Source organism: Scophthalmus maximus, chromosome 6 (genome assembly GCF_022379125.1).
Source record: "Scophthalmus maximus strain ysfricsl-2021 chromosome 6, ASM2237912v1, whole genome shotgun sequence".
NCBI classification, from domain to species: domain Eukaryota; kingdom Metazoa; phylum Chordata; class Actinopteri; order Pleuronectiformes; family Scophthalmidae; genus Scophthalmus; species Scophthalmus maximus.
Window position 1 is genome coordinate 16,102,133 of NC_061520.1, and position 25,658 is coordinate 16,127,790.

The window sequence follows — 25,658 nt, forward strand, 5'->3', positions numbered from 1 at the left end:
GTGGACCAGGCCGGCCTGTCGTGTGCTGTACTTTTCTGTGCCGCGATGTGACCCAAACACGATTCATTCTAGTGGGCTTTATGTCAGCAGTATCAATGAGTGAAAACTATTCTAAATTTGACCCGTTACAAGGTTTTAGGAACAGTCTGTAAAGTCATTGCAAAACTTTGGAAAGGAAAAGTCTTCACAGAAATCGGTTGACAGATTAGACTGGAGCTTCGTTGTTGTTGGGTATCTGCCCTTTACCTATTTAATTCATCTCGTGAAAACACACTGCGTAAGCAGGAGGGTTTTTCATATTTGATATGCAATTTAGCATTCAGTCATCTTATCTATTTCGAAAACGTTTATCGGTAAACAGTAGAAACAAAACATAGATATGAGTTTCTCCGACACACACATCTCATGGGATTATTTGTCAAGATAACTGCACCTGTCTGCTAACCGTCGTTATGAGAAGAAAACTCATAACGACTCATCTCTTCAAAAATAATTTTGAAGAGAGGTCAAACTGGATGAAACCATTAGTAAGTTACGACTGTCAAAGGTCAATATACTTACCGCCTAGTGTAAAAAAAAACGTTATGTACGTACAGAAAATCTTCATTTGCATGTACATTTATTATTTGAGTGATGCAGTATAGCACATGTTAGCACCTCACCTCACCGTCGTGTTTCAAACTCTTTTCGGAAGAACAATGTTTTGATATTTGTTCATTCAGTGTTCAATATTCTCTTGGTAAATAAAAATAAATACATCTTGCAGCACTTGATGTCAAGACGATGGTCATGATGCGCAGTTTCAGAATGATCCGCTTGGAGACTGGGCGACTGCTTTTATAGTGACACGTGTTGTGATGTATGATGCAAGGTTTGTGTTCGGCACTGTTTCGGTAGCTATTTTATATATTTATTCATAAAAACAAACAAACAAACAAAAACGTGAAGGTTTCCTTGTTGTTATTTCTGAGTACACAATTACCATCATGAGGGTGAACCGTGAGTCACCGCAGACTCTCTTGTAAGAGAAAAAGCTCGGTACAATACACGTATAGGTACTCATGAGGATCATAAAAGAAGCTGCTGGTTTAAAGATTAAATAACAATTTATTGGTGTTAATTATAACCGTTGGTAACATTTTTTCTATGAATATGCAGTATTGCATTTAAGATCCGAATGGTTGCAAAGGCAGCCGATTTTCTAAATCATTGGCATATTGTTGCTGTTATATGAGATCTAAAATGCCATTATTAAACAGTGATGCCTGTAGGAGGCTATACAGTAGCTGGTGGCGTGTGTGGTTCGTGTTAATGGCTCTGCAATATAACAGTATAGCTCAGCCCAACTGGTTTGTAGCCTGGAGGAAGCACAATCACTGCTGACTGTAGTTTCCTGCCCAATAGCTGCAGCACAGAAGTGTGAGGCAGTGGGGGGGGGGGGGGGGTGACCGAGTGCACGGGACGGCTAGTGTTCTTTTGAAGAGAACAACTTTGAGAAGGTCGTGAGCTTGGACTTTGTTTGCAGAAACGCAACAGAAGCGCAGACAAAGCTGCAGCGTTGGCCAAAGAGTTTTCTGCGTGAGACACACACACACACACACACACACACACTCCCCAACATCTGGCCCGCTGGAGGACGGGGCGAGCCGCGCAGAGAAACTTTGGAGGCGGAGAGAAAAGTATCTCATCTCCGCTGAAGAGAAAAAAGAATATGCATTGAATTGTGAAATCGGGGGCCACCCGGACGAGCCGGAGAGAGTCGTGGCGCAGGGACGGAGGACGGAGACGGGTCCGAGCGCAGCGGGCGGAGAATGAATTAGCCCAAAGGTCTCGGCTGCCCACAGTCCCAGCCAGACAGAAGCGGAGAGACAGAGAAGGAAAGTGTCGTCCTCCTCCTCGCTCCGAGCATGCAGGGACTCGCTCGGGGAGAGCAGGGCGCAGAGCTGCACTGGAGGTGAACACGCTGCCAGGTCGTGGCTGTGGTCAGAGGCTCCGCGGCTCCGCGGCTCCCAGTGTCGAGGGGTGCCTTCGAAAAGGTCGGGGCAGAGCGCTCATTCAATCTGGAGGGGGTTTGGCACAGTCTCTGGAGTGCGCGTCCTCACTTTCCCTGGGACCTCATCTCACTTTTCACCGTTTCAGAAGTAGTGAGCCGTAAGACCCACTGCAGTTGTTGAAGGGCGACGACATTTGAACCCAGGCGAACTCAGGTAAACTTTTTGGTTCTTTCTTTTCTCTTTCCCTCTCGCTCTTTTAGAATATATATAAATATATATAGTTCTACAAAGCCTTGGCTGTCGCTTGTCAAAACTTTTTGGTGGCACTTGAGTGCGAGCGAGCGAGCGGCGGGAGCGCGCACACAGCTGGCCAGCTGAGCTGTTTTGGCGAGGCGGGCGCGCGCCAACCACACGTTGGCACGTGACCCAGATACAGAACTCGTATCGTCTTATGAAGAGTGAGAGAGAGAGAGATCCCGGTGCTCCGTTCTGATTGGCTGCTCGAAACGTCCTGAAAATATCGCCACAGGTAATTGAAAAAATTATGATGGGTAACAATCGACCTCCTGAAAGTTATACGTCCGTTTGTATGTCGCCTAGCAACCATTTGATAAGAATATAAGGCAGCAGTCGTGCGCCAAAAATAATAAGCCCGAGGCTTTTCACGTTATAAAATCACAGCTTCCTGCGTTTACATGAATGCCTCTCAATCATCTCACTTTCTTTTACATATGTAGTTTCCAAATCAAACAAAAATCGTTCTCCGAATCTCATATTAATATCTCATATTAGTTTAAATATTCGACTGTAAGGTTTCGGTTTTTATGCACTTTAATGCATATTTTCTTCTAAGTCAGCTTGTGACCCTGAACAGCTGCAGTTGCATTGTTTTTGGTTGTTGTTGTTGTTGTTTGACTTTTTATTCCATACTCATTTTGTGACTGTGCTTTTACTTTCCTTGGCATAGTGTTGACTGAAGGATTTATCAGGACGGAAGCGTCTTGAATCTGTTAGAAGTGTTACATATGAATAAATACAACTATTGTTGTTTCTAAACACAAGTTAAAGGTGTTTCAACAGTATGAATTAAAAGGAAGCTATGATTAGATGTTTCCGTTGTTTTACCAGTGTATCAGGCGAGCGGCACGCCAGACCTCTTCCTTTAGTGATTTTTAGAATATAGCTGAAAGGGATTTTCATGCTGGTTCAAGTCATGACTCACTACACGTCTGTCTGTGGAGCACAGCCTGTTGGCTCATCGCTCGGTTTGAAAGACGTTGAGAATTCTTTCACGTGGCCCATGCCATCATCTCTGTAACAATATTTTGGGTCATATCCTCTGTCTGGCTCCAGGCTCACCCCTTGGCCCCTCCACCTCCTGCCACAAGAGCCCGGCCTAGGTCCATGGATGAGGAGAGGAGTGCCCCTGACATCGCCCCAGAGCCACCGGATGATGGGGACCCCAGTCTTCCAGTTCAACAACCGGGTTCATGCACAACCTCCACCACAGAGAGAGCAAACAGCTGCCCAAAGCCAAAGCCATTTCCTAGTGAAGGTAAGAAACAGGTTCACATGAAGCAGCAGAAAAAAAATACAGTAAAACGTGTCTCACTCTGGTGTGTATAGCTGTTTGTGTTTTAGAGAAAGAGATTGTACAAACAGCTGCGTGATGGGTCGGAACATGCCCAGAATAGGCTCAAGCTTATAATCACTAACAACAAGTCCTATTAAACCTACTTTGTTGTTTTTTGCTGTGTGTGTGTGTGTGTGTGTGTGTGTGTGTGTGTGTGTGTGTGTGTGTGTGCTATAAATGAGGTTGTCTCCAAAAGAGACAGAGCATAGTTATTAAAAGATTAAGCTATTTGTTATGAAAAGGAGGAGCTCGTGGATCAGTGCCGAGGAAGAAGAGCTCCCCAAGCTCTTTCATGCACATGAAGCTCATTACAGTAAGACGTCGGCCAGGAAGTGTGTGAATGTAAAGCTGTACGTGAGGCACTTTACTTTCTGGTCCAACTATAGGAATGTGATTGTGACTCCTGACTCTAGGAATCCTGGTGTTTTCAGTAGAAGTCGTAATGATTCACTGGGTCAGAGATCTTCCTGCTGACGGACACATAATGTATTGAGGTGATTGGAGATTGGCCCGTGTGGGGGACGTGCCTCCTCGGACGATCTGAGGGATGAGGGCCAATTCAGCACTATGGAACGCTTAAAAGCCGCAATGGGACTCTTGGGGATTTGGGAATGAACCTATGACCTCTTCCTTTGTGTCATTAGTCATGGTAAGGATAGAGTGACATTGGGGCGGGAACAGGAGTATGTGGACCCTTACTGTGCCTAGATGACTCATCCAGGATCTGCCAAAATGCTTCAAGTTCCCTCAAGCTTGAATGACATATACAGCACTGACTGTAGATCAAAGTGCAGGTCCTATGGGGTAATTAGGTTAGGTGTGGTTACTTCTTAAGGAAGTGTGCAGCGGTCTAAGTGTCTTGTTGCCATGGGAACATGCCACAAAAGTCTTCGATGGTTGATGGAGTTCTTTTATTGTGTTTTGTTTAGTAAAGGCGAAACCCAATCTATTATGATTACTCTATTGAATGTGCAAAAACACAGAATCCAAGAATCCACACCCGCACATCTATCTTCGCCGCTACATTGCGGTTTACCAAGACGAGTGTAAGTACAAGTCAGATTTAATGATAATACCTCAGTGGAGAGATATTTGTGTTATTTTTGTCTGTACATGTTCTCGCGGCTTTACCTGCGTAAAATATAACTGTGGCTTCTCTCAATAAAGTCAGACTGCTTGTCTGGTCAACTGGTCTCATTTTTTGTGTGTGTGTGTGTGTGTGTAGGCTGAGGGTAGGTAGGTGACTCAGAGTGGAGAGGAGGGCAACAAGGCCCTGCTTTCAGCGCTCTGTTTCACCCCCCATCCGTCCCTCAGCCCACAGAGTGCAGGACGTTGGGACAACACAACAGGCACATAGATCTACCTGAGGCATGGGACAAAGTTTTGTGCACCGTCCCAAATTTTTTCCTCTTTCACTCAAAGCTGAACATCCATCAGTTATCTATACCACTTTATCCATTAAGGGTCACTCTCACATTTACACCTACGGTCAATTTAAAATCTCACAGCCACCTAACCCCAACCTGCATGTCTTTGGACTGTGGGAGGAGGCCAGAATTCACAGGGAGAACATACAAACTACTACATACAGAACCTGGATTCAATCCAAGAGCCTTCTCGCTGTGAGGCGTCAGTGCTAACAACTGTATCAATGTGCCGCTCCAAAGCTATACAGTCCGTTCCAGACTTACCCAGATCATTTTATTGAATTGCCATTTGATTTCTATTCATTCAATCTGTCTGACATCGAGTTGGCCAATCTCTTGTTGGGAGTGGGTCACTTTGTTTTGCCCTAACAAACCACTAGCGAAGGAAATATATAAAGCTGCAGTGGTGGTGGCCAGGAGCAGTTGACTGAATGTTTTTCACATTAATCAAAGAAAAATAATGAGAGTTGTTATTTTTGTACTTCCACTTATGAGTCATGAGGCATCTGCAAGGGAGCGAAATTGAGGCGTCCACATCTCAGCCCAGCCAGGCTGTGTCACAGAGGCCTCTGACAGCACCTCCGCTCCGCTCAGTCATTACAGGGCCATTGGACGGCGGTGTGCGTGTTGACAGATGTGTGTCTGTCTTGCTGTTGGGAGTGTTGCCCTCACTCAGGCGTTACAATGCAATGAGGCTGTCTGTTTATACAGGAGCCTTTACCACCACATGCAGGCCCGACTCTCTCATTGTCTTTCACCACTGGCAGCTCTCTCACTCCATTTACTCTCTTCCTGTGTCTTTATGTCATCTCCTCGGCCCTTGTTACTGTTCATATTTTCTTTCCGTCAATCTCTGCATAATGAAATATAAGTCGTTTCTATATCAAAATTGTAACTTGATAGAGTTCAGTTTTAAACTGCAATATCCATTGAAAGTATTTCAGTATGTCTTGCAGGGTATTGTAGGAATTCAGACAGGTAGCTCAGTTGTAAACGACCAACAACTAGCAGACACTGCGCAGTGATTTAAACTGACAAGTGACACATTTGTAGCTATGAGAATAGAGTAGATTAGTTTTACAATCCTGTTAATAAAATAGTGAGTAGCCGACTAATATATAATGCTAATGCACATGCACTGCAACCCAGAACTTATCTGGACGTTGCCTGTAGGAGCCGTATGTGAAAACCCAAATGTCTGAATTTACTGTACAAACAAACTGATTGACCTCGCCACTGGCTATTTAAAAGTCCATGTAACATCCTATTCAAATGTTCAAGCTCATGTGTGAATAGAGCAGGTTATTATGGAGACAAATGTGTATCACATGACCTAAAAGTGAAAGATAAAGTTACAAATGCCTACATTGATGTGTGCGCAACTTTGGCTCCTCATAACAGGGTGATCAAATCCACACAAATACAAAGCAATTTGTGCACTCTTCAACTTCACACATGTAATAATGTTCGCTAATAAGCACGTCTTCAAATATAAGTGACATTCCTCGTATTTATTTACTGGTTACAAGTTTAGATGTCAAATTATATTTGTGCGTTCATCCTTGTGCTCCCCTATGTGAAATTCTTCTTCTGTCCGTCACAGTCTGAACTACATACACACTCTCTCTCTCTCTCTCTCTCTCGGAGTGTAGGTTAGTAGAGTATATTTGCCTACTTGTCCCTTTTTCGCCCCTGAGGTTTGTTGAGGCTTGTGTCTAATTTGGTTTCTCACAGGAATTGAAATAAACTCTGTGAAGTTAGAGGCAACTATAACAAATTGCATTTTCTTATCCTTCACCATAACAAACATTCAAGAAACTGTGGCTAATCTTGTCTCTTTTTTCCTCAATTTCTTTCAGTACAGACTCTAAATATCCATAACCAATGTAATAAACTGCTGACAGATATTGTCAACATGTGATAGTACAAACTAGCAAGTGCACTGTCTGTGTTGTTGAGACACTTGAGCCAGATGCCTCCTACTGTACAGTTACTGCGGTGACAAATTGGATGCGGGTTGTCTGTTCCAGTTTCAAGTCTGCAGTTGTGGCAGAAGTGATATACGGGGAAATATGGTGATATACGGTATAGTGTATACATCATGATATATTTATGATATCTTTAGAGTCCAAGTAGTACAGCTTTGTGACAATATCTGTGCGGTGCACATTTTAACACAGGATCCAGAAGCCATTACGAAAGTAAGTTGGATTGGACTTACATCATTAATGCCTCCACACTAGGGCATTTGACAATTATTATGATTAAACTCTGAAATCTAGAATAATCAAACACAAACAAGGTTTACATTCAAACAATAAATGCCATGAATTACTAAATAAACATTTAAAAAGGTGATAGGACCATCTGAACTTACGTCCGTTGATTCCTTTGTTCTGCCCGAATTGTTTGGAGGGGAAACAGGGATCGCAGGCCTGCAGGGCCGGCTTTCATAGTTTTAGGGGTGTGGTCAAATTAGGAGTGGCTGGCTGCAGGTAGGGTGGAGTTAGCACTGTTGCCGCACAGTGAAAAAGCTCCAACCAGCAGGGCCTTTCTGTGTGGAGTTTGCATGTTCTCCCCGTGTCTGCGTGGGTTCTCTCCGGGTTCTCCCACTTCCTCCCACAGTCCAAAGACATGCAGACTGGGGTTAGGTTCATTGAAGACTCTGAACTGACCGTAGCGGTTTGGCCCTGGGAAGGGGCTGGCGATGTCAGCTGGGATTGGCTTGGTATATATAATGGATGGATGTGCTGGATGTGATGCACATGCATGAACATTTCTGACGGAGATATGTCTGGAGTAAAGCCCGACCAAAATGTACTTTTGGGGGCCTATGCCGATATTAAGAGAATAAGGAAAATAGAAATGAAATATTCTGTAAAATAAAAGTTTTCATATCTGCCAACATACTCTGTTATTTATATTTTTGTTATCAAAAGAATTTGTTATAACCAGCCCGCCAAAATTTAGAGCACTGTATACGTTTGTCACTGTAGCTGGACATCACAGGTTGGACGTGTTAATTCGTCTCTGTAAATATTCATCCTGAATATGAAATCTGACTGAATTCTCTTTATTATTCTACTGTTTATGACTGAATGTCCTTATTACAATATGTTAGTGCACATTGCGCTTGTGTAATTTCGAGGTGGTGTCCATGTTAATGGAACTTGGATGTTGCAGACTCCATGTGTTACATGCGTCATTACAGCAGTCAGTTAGCAAAGCAGCTGTTTTTTCCCATGGACTAGAGGAATTTCAGAGACAATGTTACACAATTAAATTCCCCTTGAGCCTGTTCAACAACAGACAGCTTTTGTCTTTAATGAGCTTACACTGCTTCATTCTCTCAGCAGCTATAATCTCTAATTTTGGACATATTCCAGTACTGCACTCTCACAGCCTCTCTGTAAAAGTGTGTGTGTGTGTGTGTGTGTGTGTGTGTGTGTGTGTTTGTGTGTGTGTAAGTGTGTGTGTGTGTGGGCGTCTATGTATGTGTGTGTGTGTGTGCATGTGTGTGGTTGCAACTTTTGGCTGGATTGCAGCTGAACGATTGCCTCTTCTTTCCTTTCCTCGGTGTGTTTTGAGCATGCATATTTGTTGCGAGATACAGATAAAAACCACACCACTGGTGTAGTCGTGTATTCTTTTCTTTGTACTATACTCAGTCCTGATCAGAAACTCGTTGCTTGTGTGGTTTCAATCAGTTCCAGTCATTACTGCTGGCCAGAGAGCTACTACTGCATCGTCTCCACTAACCGCTCCGCTGAACATTATCCTGCTCGGCTGCTCTTCACCTCGTCTCATTGTGTCTTCGTTCCAAAACTCGCAGCTCTTATCTTGATGTTTTTGAAAGATAAGTCAGCCGCGTGTGAATAAGTGCGCCCGTTTCTTTTGTGTGTCTGAATAGTGTACTTTTAAGTAGGACTGCAACTGCGAGGATCATTTGTATTAATGATCAGTCTTATAACGATTAATTAAGAAAGCATTTAGTCTGTAAGATATTGAAAACTGTCCTCAACAATTTCCTTGTGATTGTTCATGCACTCATGTCTTTGCCGGTGGGGATAAACACACAGAAGAGACTTTGTTGTGTATACACACAAGAAGTCTGTGCTTCTTAAGGGTTATTAGTGGAGCTGTAGGAACAGGCCTGAGAAAAGGCAGCAGGTAAACTCACCTCCTCCTTCTCTGCGAGCCGACGCCCCCCTCAGAGATCATACCCAGAGGAACAGCAGGCTGCACTCCCCTTCAGGTGATTCAGTGATTCACGTGATTTTCCTGCTCATGTAACCTGGGTGTGTGTGTGTGTGTGTGTGTGTGTGTTTATACTATCCATTCCCCTATGTGATCCATATGTTTTTGCTTTAATGGTTAAGTGTTTGTTTACTAGGAGACTAATACTCCTTTGGATCGTCCACTGACACATGCATGTACACCAAACTACAAACACACACGGACACGTGCGCGCACACACACACACACACACACAGTCAAGCGTGTACAAACCAATGCACATACTCACCCACACATGTAAACACACAGCCAGATCTCCTCGGCAGCTCTTGATTGCTCTGGTCTGATTTGAATTAGAGGCTCATCTTTCTCAGATCTCAGAAATGGCTCTGAGGTCGAGCGGTTTGGTGGTTTGATGCATGTGCCAACTCACAGTTGGTTGAAGGCCTGCTTGGATGGCACTAGGGGTTTTGTGGGGATGTGTTTAGCTCCAACAATCGTGGTTTTGAACATTTAGAGGCAAAGCTTATACTGAGTCACATGACCTATATACTTTTAACCCGTAGTACTCCACTGGCAGCAGAGGTCTAAATGAGAATAAATAACAAACTGCTGCATGGAGAGGTTCAGCTGACCAACATGTGTCCAGTATGAACGTGAAGGTGTTATACAGATATTCAGACACTAGGTCTAATATCTGTCACTTTCATTTGTCCGACGAGGGCAGCGATCCTGTCTTTAACTTTTGTTGCAATTCCAAGAAGTTTGCCCAATTTCTGTGTCTCTAGTTTAGCTCAATCTGTTTTTCCCAGATCTTGTAGTGATGGATTCTTGTTGAAATGGTTTTTTTGAAGTCATGGGACTCTACAATGAACAAGTCCTTCCCTTCCCTGAAGTTTGCCTACGCTGAGCTTTCGTGTGGCTTTGATAATGACATAATTGCCCCCAAATGCTATTTCCCGAGTATGAGAACACAACAACAACGTGGGATGAGTATGAACAATAAATGCCACCTAAAGCGCTTTATTTTGTTAAAATTTTATTAACTCATCTCAATATTTTGAAATATCTGCCAAGTGTCTGAAATCATTGGAGTCAACTGTTGCCCACCAGCACATGGTGAAATATTTCCTCTTTATGGTCAGTATTCTGATGAAATTGATAACAGCTGCATAGAACAATGGGGGATTATAGGTAACTGATTGATCCTGATGTGTAATCTGATTACTCATTAGAGGATTTTAGAAATATTACTGTAAACAAAACATTTTAATGGGTGATTACGAATACATGCCAACATTTATGGTAGACTGGCTCTATGCATTACTGTGTGGAAACAATTACTTAGACTATACATACTGTATATGTATATAGTGTTTTTTTCTTGGATTTACTTTGAATGTTGTCAAAAATAATTATAAGAAAGTCAAATGAGAATGGTTGGGTGACTATATTATAACAGACAGGCATATGCACTGACATACGTAGCCTGTAATTCACACAGATATCTCCAAACTAGACATTTGGCAGAATCCAGGGCAACAATTCTTACTAGTGGCTTTCATATCTGAAGCAGGCTGATTGAGACTAATGGATACAACATGGGCTTCAGAAATGACTTCCACATGCAAGAGTCAAACGTGTGTGTTTGTGTGTGTGTGTGTTTGTGTGGAGAGAACTGGTACTGGATTCAGGAAGGTACAGTAACACTGAATGTGTTTTAAGTGTGTGTTTATGTGCAGGAATGTGTGTGAGGTTTTTGTGTACCACAGGCTAATACACCAGAGGAGCAGGAAGTACTTCCCATCCCTTCAGGTCCTGTTTACGTCTTCTCGTACTTAACACACTCAGAAATCCTACTACACACAAACATGTCTCCAAATACATACACACAAACTCATGAAAATTAGACATTTTTCTCATGAAAGTTGGGCCACCCTAGATAATGACGTTATTCAGACAAGTAGTTGCGTATATTTTGTTTTCTTAAAAAACAAAATAAAAAAGATAGTAGTCTTTCAGGCAGGCTAAGGAGGCTTGCAGTAAGTAAGGGTTCCACATTGGCGTGAATGGGAACTAAATCTGTCTTTTCTCTAGTTAAAGTTTTCTTAAATAGTTAACTTAGAGTTGGGGTTGTTATCTTTAAAATGCATGTGATGGCATCCCACCTGTATTTAAATCAACAAGTTTGAATAGAAATCTCTGTCATGTGGATTGTTTTGTGTATTAGCATTTTAATTTGGCATTCAGCTGATGATGATCTTTCCTTGATGGTACTAATGAGTTTGTGTGCATGTTTGCTTCTCCTCTTGTGTTTAAGAATAAACCAGGGTGTTTGTCCAACTTCTAGGTGTCAGTCAAAAGCAGCGACCCAGAACCAGATATCACAAATCTACCAACTACTTGGCTCGTCTCTTTTTTGTTGATTTTGTCGCTGAAAGAAAGTCCCTCTATTATTTTCCATCTTTGCTTTCAGTTTGCTCGGAGCACCCTGCTTACTTTTTCTTTCAACTCCTACAGATGAGATGCATTTGCACTGACATTATATAGAGTATGTTAAGCTGTAAAAGCGGGGATTCATCTTGAGCCAAATATCTGAAGGAATTTATTTGGAAGAGAGAATGTGAACTGGAGACGAAGAGTGCGAGAGACTGGGGACAAGAAAAAAGAGGACAGATAGAGAAGTGAGCAAGAGTGGATAGAGTAAATAAACATAGCCGGGAAGTGTTGGGTCCATGCGCAGGACGTGGTTTGTGTGTGTGTGTGTGTGTGTGTGTGTGTGTTTATCAAACCCAGCTGGCTCCCATTTGCCCAGGAATGAGTCTGCACCTCTCAGAGGCCCAGGCCTGCCAGGCTTTGAAGGCCTCTGTGCTAGTGTGTGTGTAAGTACGTACGTACGTACGTACGTATGTATGTGTGTGAAAAACAGCTTCATTAGAGGACTATATGGTACCAGTGAACACATAAAACACCCAGACATGTAGTTACTGTATGTATATTATGTGTACGTCCCATTACGTGTTCTTTTTAAACCACACACACATACATCCACACCGTTTTCAGGTTTCACAAGCATGCACACGGACCCCTAAACAGTCCCACAGGGTTGGATTTAACTGCTTCCAGATGCAAGTTCAGGACAGAGCACACATAATGCATACAGACAAAATCTTCTGCTTTGTTGAAGTCAGCAGAACTACTCTATTTAAATGAATTAAGTGGTGGTGGATGGGAAATGACAAAGGAATAGCCACAGTTTACTGTGAGTGGGAAACCAGATTGCTGCTGAGAACTGATAATAAGAAAGAAGACTAGGGACCTGAATGACCAGCAAAATAAACTCTACATTAATATAAAGCATTGTGGTCTCACAGACAACTGTTCTTATGTTTATTAACTTGACGTATATGTGTGTTTGTTTTACAGATGTGGCCCACACCTATACTGAGCCCCTCATATTGAGGTCCAATGGCACCCCAGAAAGGTTGCTAGGCAATGACGGAGACAATTGTAACAGCAACAACTCACACTCGGAGCTTGGAACACCCAGCAAGAGTATCACATGTGAGTAAATACACTCACTCATACACACACACACACACACACACACACATTGACCCATAGACACAGGAAGAGGGACTGGTGAGAGTTTTATTTCCATTACCCATCACCGGTCTGATGAGTCACATAGTCCTGACCTTTAACAAATACATTTGCACACCCTGGAGAAATAGGTCAGGTTATCGTACACAAAGACAAAAATATCTACATTTTCAGCAAAGTAGGTTAATTATCTGATATTTTGAAGACAAGCAAGTCTGCACCCAAATCACCACAGTGAAGTGTTTTTCTTCCCCTTTTCCACTTTCTTCTGCTTCTCTGCATTTTGTTCTCTCTCCGTTCTGTCTTTGTCGAGGCTTGATTGTTAGACTGTCACCATGACAACGCTAGGTGAGTATGACTGGCCCTGGGGAATTTGCTTCCATTAGTCGGCCTCCTGCAGATATTTGCGGTTCACTGGACATCTCAGCAGTGGTCATGTAAAAATAAATCTCAACGCAAAAAGTCAATCAATCATTAGAGAGCTGAAGTCCTGTTGTCACAGCTGCTCCACGAGGGACCTCTCCTTCCTTTCACTGATCGTTCTGAAAAAGTGAAATGTGGTTTCTAAATAATGTTCTGAAATACAGAAAATATTCTTATTTTGCTAAACAGAAATTCAATTATTGTTAGAATTTGAATTCTTTTTAGACAAAGTTAGATAACATTTTAGTTTGGTAACATTGATAAAAAAAAACTACAGCTCCTATCAACTCAGCATATGGAACCTTGTCATAAGTGTCTCTACCTTGTGTTCCTCTCCCACTGTCCCTGCTTCTCTACTGGCTTCAGTCATGTTTAACCCACAAAAGGCTTGTGCGTGAAGAGTTTAAAAAAAACAACTTACTATCCCTGTCAAGACAAATGAAGTGAACAGCTGAACATACAGTTCCATTCCTAATGTTGGATAAGACGAATTCCATCTGTGAAACTAGTTTCTGACCGATCCACCCGAACAATGGTTCTCACCGCTTTAACATAAAATAGCTCGGTAGCAGCGGCAGAGCAGATAGAAAGTCGCAGGCGAGACGATTGGGTCTCATATTGTGTGCTATCTCATCATTACACTCCTCAGCAGCCACCACACATCTCTCTCCCTCATATCACCAGTCCAGTAGTTATGTCTCAGCCAGGATGTGCAATCGCTCCAAAGCCAAAGGTTTCACAAGTAAACTATGTCGTTACCCCAACCACAAATTTTTTCTTGCTTTTACGGTTTGAAAGAAGTAGAATCTCAAACTAATTTTTAAACTTAGTTCTACTATGTCATTTATTCACTTAGAAGACCAAGCTCGACAATAATGACACCCACAAAACTCTAGCTGCGTTGTCTCGATGCTTTGCCACAAACCCAAAAGCACCGTAAACATTTTAAATGCCCTAAAGTCGTCTAAATCTGTCCTTCCTCTCATTCAAAGAAAAGGAGGGACGGTGCAAGTGACTGACTGATAAGTCAAAGGAGGAACTGAGGGGTGAGGAGAAGGTTGAGCAAGCCGACATTTGAGCATGTGTCAGAAAACAACGAGGGTTTTTCCTGGAATCCGGAGCCAGCAATGAGTGACATGCACAAACACACAGACCTGCTCCATCATAATAGCTAGTTTGCTCTAACTGAAAAACCAGCAGTTCAGTCAGGAAATGGATAAGTAGGTGAAAGCAATGTGTTTGGAGCAGGAGTAGGTGTGTGAACTGTGTGTTGTTTTTTTGCATCTGTGCTGTGTGTGTGTGTGTGTGTTTGTGTGTGTGTGTGTGTGTGTGTGTGTGTGTGTGTGTGTGTGTCTATTGCATGTCTATTTCAGGCCCAGGCGGGCAGACTGGAAGGTTTGGATTTTCTTTCTGCCACTTTCTCCCCGTCTCTCTCAGATTTATTTTACATCCCAATAAAATCCATGAAACCCACCGGCTCCATATGCTGTGCAGGGAAGGTTATGCAACTACAGTAGGCCTGGACAAAATGTACCATCATGCACACCAGTCTACGCTGGCTTACCATTCGCATTCATGAGCCTCCTCCCATCATCCATAGCTTCCGCCCTCCGCAACTTACACAATCGCACATGTGTTCAGGGGATTTGGACCACAAACCAAACACTGCTAAGTTCTAAACTGTATCTGTTTCTCAGGTGGGCACAGAGCTCGCGTCTGTGTGTCTGACTCCTATATGCATCTAATTTTGTCAGTGCGAGTTGGTTTGTGTGTCTTCTTAACACCTCATAAGACACTATCGGCCCGAATGCAGTTTCAATACAGTCTCTGTCATCTGCAACCGGACATTAAATCATCATCTGCTTCTCTGGTTTCATACTGAGTGTGAAGACTCGTTACAAAGTAGCTGTGACCCAGGTCTGTGGTGAGGTCATGACTCTGTGACATCTGTGAATCTGTATGGGAGGGTGTTTGTGAGTGAGCTGGTGAGGAAACAGGAGCACCAACAGGAAAGTCCTCAGTCCGTAGGCTCTGTCTGGCAGTGATGACATCAGAGCCATAGTATGTGTCTGGCCCTGGGCCTTTGACAAGCTGTCTGATAACAATGTGCAGAGAGAGCTGTTAACATATGTGGCTGTCTGTTATGACTTAAGTCCAACAGACACACACATACACACACACACACACACACAAATATGCACCGACACACACACACACACACACACACACACACACACACACAGGCTCCTTGTCAGTGATGTCATGCCCACACTGCTGTCTTTGACGTCACTGTCGCTACGGGATACACATGTTCACAGATGTTTAACTGCGTACACTCTTCTGGACTTCACGGGGAATAAATGACACACGCGATCCATTCCCGACAGCATCACAGTAGCATTTATGATGTTTCCCTTTTCGTTCATTTTCACAGTTTGAACTATTTTCACTAAATGAGAGCAACATGAACACCGTGGATGACGACCTGCATGTGAGAATGAGGGGCATGGGAGTGGAAATGCTGAGTGAAGCTGTTTGTTATTATCTTGTCATCAGCGGGGAGCAGTGCACAGTGTGTTGTGGGTGGGAAATCTCACAGGGCTGTGACATTGCCTTTAATTAGAGACGCTGAGAGAGTCACTGTGCTGTAACTGTTATCCACCTCCGTTGCTCCGCCCGACAACAACACACGTCTTTCTTCTTTCTCCAACTCTCTTCAGCACACAATGTAACTAACCTGTGTTCGCATTTAAATACACAAATACACAAATACACTCAGCGGCAAATGAGTGCAGGCACGAATACATCTGTAAACTCACAATCAGTCTACCCTGACAGTGTGATCATATTGATGCTATTGTATGTATAAAAAAAATACCCTACAGGTGGTTGAGCATATCTTTATAATTTTAAAGATTATGTTGGCTAGTGATATTTTTGGTTCAATAGACTCTTCCTGTATTCTGTGATATAAGAAAACCTTCCAACCTTATTGTGTGGCAGAAACAAACAAACACAAAAGTACAGGTAAATGAAAAACATGAATAATTTCTATTATCATTTCAGGTAATAGAGTGTCAATTTTGTGGTTGGTCTGTCCATCGCCCAGCATTTCACAAAAGTAAGAAACAATACCACATTTGGATACTTTACACTGTACTAGTATCCGACAGACACACAGCAAACAGGTCTGGCACCAGTTAGCTCACTGCCCCTATTTCTTATAATGGTAAATAATGACACCATTTGGTAAATACACACAGTATTTGAAGATAATTTAGCTGATTTTCAATTTTTGGGTGACTTTAAAATTGCAGTGATTGACTGATTGATTAGATAAAAAATTTCCTCAAATACTTTGTTACTCCACTTTGCTTGAAGTGCAGCTTTCTACATCCTCAGGGCCGAAACAAGTTCCAACAGCTGAATCTCAAAGTCCTTTAACCACAATAAAAATTGAAATAGCAATGAAATTTGACATGTCTATTGCTGCCTACAAACTTGTCTGTTGCATGATGTGACGGCAGGCTGCATGGGCTTGTATTGTATGTTCTGCCAGTGGTTTACCCTCCGGTGCTAGTAATCCATCAGAATTAGCTGTGTTATCCCCACTAATAGGATCAACTACTCAACAAACAATTACAAAAACAAAGACGAATCTGCTTAACATCAGAGCTCATATTCAATTATACTTGTATTATTGAATAATTCAATGTACAAAAGGACTTTTGGTGTAAAGTACTTAAGCATGTCTGAGTTGAAGCAACAGAAAATTAAATTAATCCGCAAGCAAAATCAAAGTCTATGAGAAGCACTACAATAACAACTAATCAAATGGACTTTTGTTAGTGAAAAGCTGTGATAAGCATCTCTGTGGGGGCAGCTTGTGAGTGCTTGGATACAATAAACAGCTTTTTATGTGAGTTAAAATGGCTAAGACCCTATATAATCATTTTATAATTCAAAATAGAATAAACATGAAGTTTTATTTGGCTAACACCTGATTTTGAAGAAGCAGTCTTCCTAATGCTTTCACATGGACTTTTTCAGCACAGTGAGTTGAGTGTAGTGAGTTTAGAAAACTGCTTTAGATAACATTTTACTACAGCAATATATCATTTTCCCCATTTCACAGTTTTAGTGCCTCACACTGAGGTCTGGGCTGCAGTTAAAAAAAAACCTAACTATGCAAGAAAGACTGAAGGGAGTCAGTGGGTAAAATGCTTCTGCAGATCTGGGCTGAATTATAGATGCCTCAGAAATGTCTGAGAGGATTTTGAAATGTGGCAGAAACATTTTGAAACTGAACTGTTTTCTTGCCACATCACTCTTTTGTTTCATCATTAATTGAACACAAGTACAGTGAGTCCTAATAAATGTATGATTCCACAGAAAAGTAAAGTTTGCATTCAGATCTTTTTTTACTACATCGAAATATTTCACTTATGTTCTGTTGCGCTGATGATGCACAGAAGCGTTTATGCACATTTGTGTATAGTTAGTGAGGAGGCAAATTTGTGGGTGCATATATCATCCATCCACATCTGTTCCTTTCTTCCCGCTGTGTTGTAAAAACACACATTTAGCCTGATGACAAAGCTATTTCTCTGAAATGTCATGACTTTGCTCCTGTGTCTATTTAAGTTCCGCACTTTCAAGACTTTGACCTACAAAGACAGACAAACTGCGCCAGAGGAGACGGTGGGATGAAGCAACTGGAGCACAGACAGACACTGTTCAGTCATTCTGGTGACTCATTCCAGCAGAGGATAAGTAGAGAGAGAGATGAACAGCAGTTCTCTGGCCTGGGAGGGAGGTGTGTAAGTACAGGGTAGCCGAGAGACGGCAGGAGCGGAGGAAGAGGTGGAGGGTGTGTGAATGGGAGGGTCGGGGGGGGCACCGCTGTATTCAACTGTACATGTACGCACATTACACCCGAGGTCACTGGCCCCCCTGTGGCCTACACGACTGTGTGAGCGCCACACATGCACGCTCTGCGGTTTCCCCGTCCCATCATGTTAATCCCACAGTCATTCGCCTCTTTATTTGCTGTTATTTTTAACTGGCTCCCACTGCTGAATCATTGTGTTCATGAGTCACACCCATGCATCCTCCTTGTCCAAAAAAAATGCAGAAGCAGCCACCCATTTCTTTTACTTTTCTCTTTTCTCACCCCATTTTTCTCCCTTACTTCATCTCAGACAAAGGGACCTTGTGTAATTTGTGTGCGTGTGCATGAGTGTGTGTCTGCCCACGTTCTTGCATGCATATATTTGTGTGTGTGAGAGTGGGCCTAACCTCAAGCTATGTTTGAGACTGCCATGACTGCCCGTCTCTCTCTCTCTCTCTCTCCCTCTCTCTCTCTCTGTCTGTCTCACTGCCAGATCCGCCTATATACTGGCAGACACACCCACCCACCCACACACACACACACACACAAATAAACACAAACTCACAAGAAGTATGGATTTCTCAATCCCGTGTAGGAAAATACACAAGTAAAAGGAATACTGAAAAGTTGTGCACAGCATCCCTCCCCTTTCTCTAATCCCCTTCTTCTCTTACTGGCCCACGTCCCGCAGCTCACGGTGTTATAATACGGCAGTGTGCAAAAGGCTAAAAGTGAGCAACCGGAGATGAGACAGAAAGGGAGGAGATGGGCTGAGGGAGGAAGAGAAAGAGACATAACAGGATAGCAGCAGGTATTGACTTTTGACATACTTAAGAGTAGAAAGTATGGCTCCTTCTCCCTAGTCCTGCACATGCATGCACACACACACACACTGGCCCTGTAGCCTGCCAAACATCTGGAGCAAACTTAGAAAACGCTGAATGAAAGAAGCTTTAATAACACTGGATCGGTTGTGAGACCGTAGCGTCAGCCAATCAAAATAGGCCGGGTTAGGTTATCTGTCTCTGAACGGTTATCGAACGAACGCTTTTTATTGCCCGTCGTGTTTCATAGCTCAGGACCACACTCTGTTTTCCTCTCAGTGCAACTCTGTGTGTGTGTGTGTGTGTGTGTGTGTGTGTGTGTGTGTGTGTGTGTGTGTGTCTGTGTGTGTTTGTGTGTGTGTGTGTGTGTGTGTGGATGTGTCTGAGAGGTACAGAGTTTCTTCTTTGATTTTCTGTGGTTTTCTGTTGTACTCTGTGCAGCCCTGTTAAGTCTCGCCACACCTCTCCACACCATATGCTTAAAGGTCAAGAAAATATTTAGGGCCTCAATAGGATGGCATTAAATACTACCATAATATATAAAAGCCAGGCTTCCATTTTATTCTTCTTTTCAGGGCGTGTGTTTTGCTTGGCAACAAAGGTGTGCTTTTCTGCCTCCTACTCCTCCTATCCACCAGAAAAGTTGGCGCTTGATATCAAATGCTATAGTGAGCCAGGATGAACAAATGTGCATTAGCTCAAGTGTTTGTACTTGCAGACACTGTATATTGTCAAAACTGCATTGTTAGAAAACCAGGTAGTAAATGCGATGGGTTTTCCAAGAAATTAAAACGCTCCTCCTACATCACACTCTTCGTTTATTATGTCTTTTCACCTCCCTACTGTCTCTTTCTAGTTGTGTAAGAGTCTAGACAGGTAGGATCAGGGTCAGCTCAGTAAATACAGAGCTCTTCCCATGAACTATTGCCTGTAGGGTGGGCTTTGTAATTGGACTCAATTTCCCAGGGCCTCCCTCTCCATGATGCCGCATCAGCACAGTACGCACACACACACTGAGGGAGCCTCACTGCTCAGATGCATTATGCACACACGTTTGCAAGCCTGTTCACACGCCTGTACACACATACAATATCAATACTTTAATACAATTGATATATGTTATAAAAATGCTTTAAAACGTCATATTCAGGCACTCCAAAATGTATCTACATATCTAGGCAGAGGCAGGGAGGCTGTCACTTATTCCTGGTATGGATCAAGTTCCATTAACACTGGATCCTATAGTTTCCATAGTGCAACTCAGTAGTGTCTGTTGTCAGACCCTCCCTGCCTGGTCAATGTCTTTTAAAACACCAAACCAACATTTTGTAACAGAGGCTTTCTGTTAGAACTCTGAAACGCAACCTGAGATCTTGAGAAAGGAGCTAAAGCCAAGTGTTCCAGAAAGAGAGACTGATTAAAGAGGAGCTGCAAGAATGGACAGTATGAGGAAATGGATGTGTTTACTGAACATTCAAGCATACTGTATAAACATTTTCAACTTATAACCAAAATTAAAATTAAGAACATGAATAGGGGCATAATATGTTTCCTTTAAACAGTATTCAACTGAGAAATTCACTAGCAATAACAAAAAAGGCTTAGTTTCTCTAATGTGACGATTTGTTCCTTTCTCTTGTTGTGTTTTAAGGATTTTGGACCATTTGTTAGGAAAAATTAATAAACTTACATTGTATATTCATCAGAATAATTGACAATGAAGACAAACATAACAGGATGAAAATAGGAACAGCTATACAACATAGTACAATAAAACACAATAAATGCAATGTTAATGGTAATATGTATCCATATATATGATTCAAGTTGATCAATTTTATTCATATTCAAGAACATGAACAACCAACTGATCTGAACTGAAGTTTGTTCTTCAGAAAGCTTGTTGTAAATCAATATCATTTTGTCCCTCCCCAGCTCAACCAGCAGCCAGATCCACGCCCATCCAGCCTTGTCGGACGCAGCCCGGCAGCCATCTACGAAACGGAACCAAGCAGCACTCACACACACACTCCCCTCACACACACTGTCCGCATCACACGAACACGCCGCACACGCACGGACTCCACTCCAACGGAGTCAAGAACGGGGGCCCTCATGCGCACCCGAAGCTCGGCTCCCTCCCGAGAGGTGGCTCGTCCACCTCCTCTTCCTCGTCAGCAGGACCGAAACACACCAAGAAGTTGCAGTCCAACCCCTCCATCACCTCCCAGAGCAGCAAGAGGAGCAAGAGCAGCTCCAAGAGCAACAGCTCCCAGATCCCCACGGAGGCACAGGATGGTGAGCTACAGACACTGACAGACAAACTGTGGCAAGGTCCAACAAGTTCTTTTTCCACCTGGATAATCAGAGTAGATGATAAAAATTCTCCTTTCTCCTCGCACATCTTCTCTGTCCCCCAAAAACAACCAAAAATGAACTCTCAGTTCATAAGTTCAGCACTCTAAATTGATTTATATAGCATTTGTAAAACTTTACCAACTGCAAATGCCTGAACTGAAAGTTGAGTGATCAAAAACCAAAATGGGAAATTCATCAGGCTAGAAAATATCTGGATTTATTAACACGTTTGTTGCTGACGAGCAGCCCCCTGTCGCCTGCTTTTGTCATGGCTCGCGTGGTTACGTCAGCTTTTGTGTCTTTAAAAGTAAACAGGCTCAAACATCCACAATTGTTGTGTAAACATTATTTATAATTTTCATCTCAAGTAAACGGTTAAATGGAGAAAGAGACGGCCTTTTCCTTTGACATGACTAACTCAGAGGACAGTTGGTATGTGGTTAAGCAGAGAGTTAAAGGTTAGAAGCGTCTTACCAATTAGAGTGAAAAAGCAAATCTGGTAAGTTAGCCTGCTTATGTCGCCAGATCTATCACTACAAGCCAAACGACGAATGTTGTATTCATTTGGTCTGTCTTTCCCCTGCAGACTGCTGTGTTCATTGCATTCTGGCGTGCCTCTTCTGTGAGTTCCTAACGCTGTGTAACATCATGCTGGACTGTGCCACCTGCGGCTCCTGTGCAGGCGATGACGCGTGTTTCTGCTGTTGCTGCGCGTCGGAGGAGTGCGGCGACTGTGACCTGCCCTGTGACATGGACTGTGGCATCATCGACGCCTGCTGTGAGTCTGCAGACTGCCTGGAGATCTGCATGGAGTGCTGTAGCCTTTGCTTCTCCTCCTGAGGACACTGTCACCACCACGGGGGGCAAAGGACATGCTGGCTACTTACTCCCACAATCCCAGGAACAATGTTAAGCAGCGTCTTACCAGAGCTGAAAAAGCGTTACACCCACCCACTGTTGCTTGGGATCTGTGGTTCACACTATATTGGCTGGCCTATTTGGCTCCACGATGTGTCCAATGCTTCTTACAGGGTTTGCCAAGCAAAAGATGTGACCTATTGCTCACAGCAGTCGCTGGTGAACTCTTCCTTCCCTCATTGATCAAACGATGGGACGGTAACTTCCCCTTCTTCGTCTTTGCTGGGTGTATGTGCAGAGTGAATTCCAGCTGTGGTCCGTGCGAGTCAACCAGGCTGTGCAGCGTCCGGACCCTCATAGAACAAGCTATTATTACAATGGAGCCCCTTGTGCCATCTGATTGACTGGAGTTCTCTAAGCATGAAAAATGACCTTGAAATGAGAAAATGGCTCCATTTAACTGGATTTTAATGTTTCTACAGATAAGAGCAGCAGCATAATGGGAAAATGGATGCTCAGATCTCGGAAGAAATGTAGTCTGTCCTCCTGTCCTTGGCAAGGTTAAAGTCCTTCAGTTCGACCGCGCACAGTGGTCTTTGCGACTCAAAGTCCAAGTGGCTGATGTTGAATTTGCCGCTGTCTTCATCATTGTTGCTATAAACAAAATGGAGGAAACATTAATGGTGGCTTGTGGCAATATTACAGACAATCTCTTTTGTTAATACGCATCTCACTTAAGTGACTTTAGAGAAGCATCATGAGAGAATCATGAGATGGGTCCCATGAAACGAGTGCTGTAAGTGACGGACACCACAGAGCGAATGGTTGATAGCATCTGCGGTGGACGTATTCTCTGCTTAAACATGTGAAGGGAGAGAGCTCTTAATCGAAAGTCTCTCCTCGTTTAATGTTTCACATCTTGTTTACTTTTACATTTTTTTGAGGGGCTTTGACTGTATTCAGTGAATTCTTCCTCGTCTGATTGGTCAGAACTGGTAAAGGACTGGTAGAGGATTGGAAGGCATCATCTTCTTTTTTAATACATTTCATTTTCTTTTGTCATTCTTGCTATGTGAACAAATGGCCTTGGCTTAGCCGAAGGCCTGAATTTTCAAGTAGATTCCTCGCCTTTACCAAATCTCTATTAATCCTTGTTTTGTAGATTTTAGTTAAGATATTTGCATTTCTCCTCTAATGTGAAAATCACATTTCTGTGTTATCGGGTTTTGCCGGGCTCTCTGTAAAGCAGACATTGCTCAACATCTAATTTAATTCCTTGAGTGAAAATCTCACAGCATTATGCTAAGTTAGATCCATATGCTCCTAGTATGAATGGTACACTTTTGATAACAGGACCCGCACTTTCATATGCTCAGACGCATTCCTTCTCCAACCCAATACCTCTTGAGATGTCACCTAGATCTGTTGTGCATTTTAAAATGACTTGATACAAATCTTTCTCCTCTCTGATCAAATACTGTTTGTGCAATCATTTTTTCTTCTTCTTGGAAATACCAAAGAGTTTTCCTCTTACTGGACCTTAGTTTCTAGACCTATAATTACTTGTACATAGAAGGGTTTTTTCTGTGCTAATATGGCTGCAGTTGATTAAACCCTATTTTAAGGGCTGAAATCTAACACTGTTGATGATAATACACTATGGCTGTAATTAACCTGATAACACAGAAGCAGAATATGCAAGTTTGGGGAATTCAGCTAATGCATTGAGAAGATAATATGACTCCTCACGTCTGTTAATATCAGATTGGATATGTTTCATATTTTGGGACATGTTTTAACTCAGCTGAGACCAAAATCCTGGAAAAGCCCTGGAAAACAATGCAATGTTTTACAGTACAGAGAGATTTATGATGGGTGAACTGGATTTTATGTACAGAAATTACGACGACGTCACTTTGTTTGAGTTACAAGATATTCCAAGTTATTTTCTGATGGTGCTTCATCCAGGGACAGGCCTTCTGTCACCAGACCAACCACAAAAAGATGAGGAGTACGTGTAGATGAGAAAGGTTAACCCATCTGAGTTTGCTTGCTTAACAACACTTGACTCCCTTAACAACACTAGTTTGTTGAATCATTACAAATTATTAAATCAGTTCCACTGGGATACAGTTTGCACTCGTCCATACTGCAGCTACAAAGCCGAGCTAATTTTAGCATCACTAGTCTCCTCTGTTGACAATGGTACGGCTACTCTGCCTGTTAGCCGGCAGTGTTAAAACAAATAGTTTCTGGTTCATTTTACAATAGTTTCATTGTTTTTAACCCAACCCGATTGACAATTGACATTGGTACCACTCGGTTGCAGCTTCTCACTGGGCCCACACACTCCAGTCCAATAAGCTTTGAGACCTTCAACATCCAGTTTTCATAAAGAAAAGTCTCAATGACGGGATTATCTGAGGTCTCAAATCTTGGTTTCTATTATACTGAATTGATTTTGTTTTGCTGAATCTTTTGGTGTAGCAAGACAAAAAGTAAACAAAACCTAACTGTAATAGAAAGCATAGCTTTGCATCTCTATTTTTTTAAATTAGTAGCTCATTTAAGCAAGTCCAATTACGTTCCTTTTTTCCATAAATAGCTATAGGACCGTTACTTTTGAAGAGGTAAAAACTCCCCTTTCGGACTGTGAAGTGCATTGAGAATGTTTCTTCAGAGTGGTAAGCCTGTCAATGTCTGATTCGAAAAACATTGAACTCCTCGTTCAAATTTAATTTAATGCTGTCGGAATAATTTTTTTTCTATGACTTAGTCGTTAAATACTACTTCATGTGTATACTGAGAAGAGCTTCACAACTGGTGGAGAACGGAGGCAGACGGGAGGCATTGAAAACACTGATTGGTTGGTCTGGAGATGGAGGAAGCTCTCTAGACATAGAATGTCCCCGGATGAACACTGGTCTTGCACTTAGATCATTCTCTGGATTTGAGAGATGATTTGGAGATTTGGATATGATGTTGTGTCTGTAACAGGCCATCATCTCATGTCCACATATGTCCCTTGTATTCAGTCAAGCTATCTCAGTAATACTGGAAGAAAACACAGGTTTACTTTCAATGATTCCCCACACTCAGTATTATCAGTATTTTTGTTAGAATAACCTTGACAGCAGAAATTTCTAATTGTTGACTTTTATAGATTTTTTTTACAATTTTTTTTCCCAGAATCTTATCACGAGATGAAACTTGGGTATTGATTTAAAGGACTGGCCACATCTGCCAGTAGTCTGAAAGTTATCGTAGCCCAGCTGAATTGTTACTAGACTGTAGTCCACTATAATGTCATTTTGTTTACACTACCCCATGTAATGTTAATCTGAATTGCAATCCTGGAAGTCACATTAAAAAATCTCTTTGTTTAATACTGAATAAACAATGTGAACTCCA

The 25,658-nt window shown here is 42.4% G+C and overlaps 1 protein-coding gene across 1 annotated transcript; it reads left to right on the forward strand.

Annotated features, from left to right (window-relative positions):
- Nucleotides 1-1,455: 1,455 nt before the first annotated feature.
- On the forward strand, nucleotides 1,456-25,658 carry mdfi (MyoD family inhibitor). The gene is made up of 5 exons (XM_035632432.2): nucleotides 1,456-2,207; nucleotides 3,348-3,549; nucleotides 12,717-12,854; nucleotides 20,967-21,329; nucleotides 21,976-25,658. The coding sequence occupies exons 2-5, from the start codon at nucleotides 3,399-3,401 to the stop codon at nucleotides 22,227-22,229; spliced, it is 906 nt and encodes a 301-aa protein (XP_035488325.2). The 5' UTR covers nucleotides 1,456-2,207; nucleotides 3,348-3,398; the 3' UTR covers nucleotides 22,230-25,658.

Coding starts and splice junctions, on each gene's coding strand:
- mdfi (XM_035632432.2), top strand. CDS start 3,399: ATGGATGAGGAGAGGAGTGCCCCTGACATCGCCCCAGAGCCACCGGAT. Junction 3,550..12,716: donor AAAGCCATTTCCTAGTGAAG/GTAAGAAACAGG, acceptor TTTGTTTTACAG/ATGTGGCCCACACCTATACT. Junction 21,330..21,975: donor CCCCACGGAGGCACAGGATG/GTGAGCTACAGA, acceptor TTTCCCCTGCAG/ACTGCTGTGTTCATTGCATT.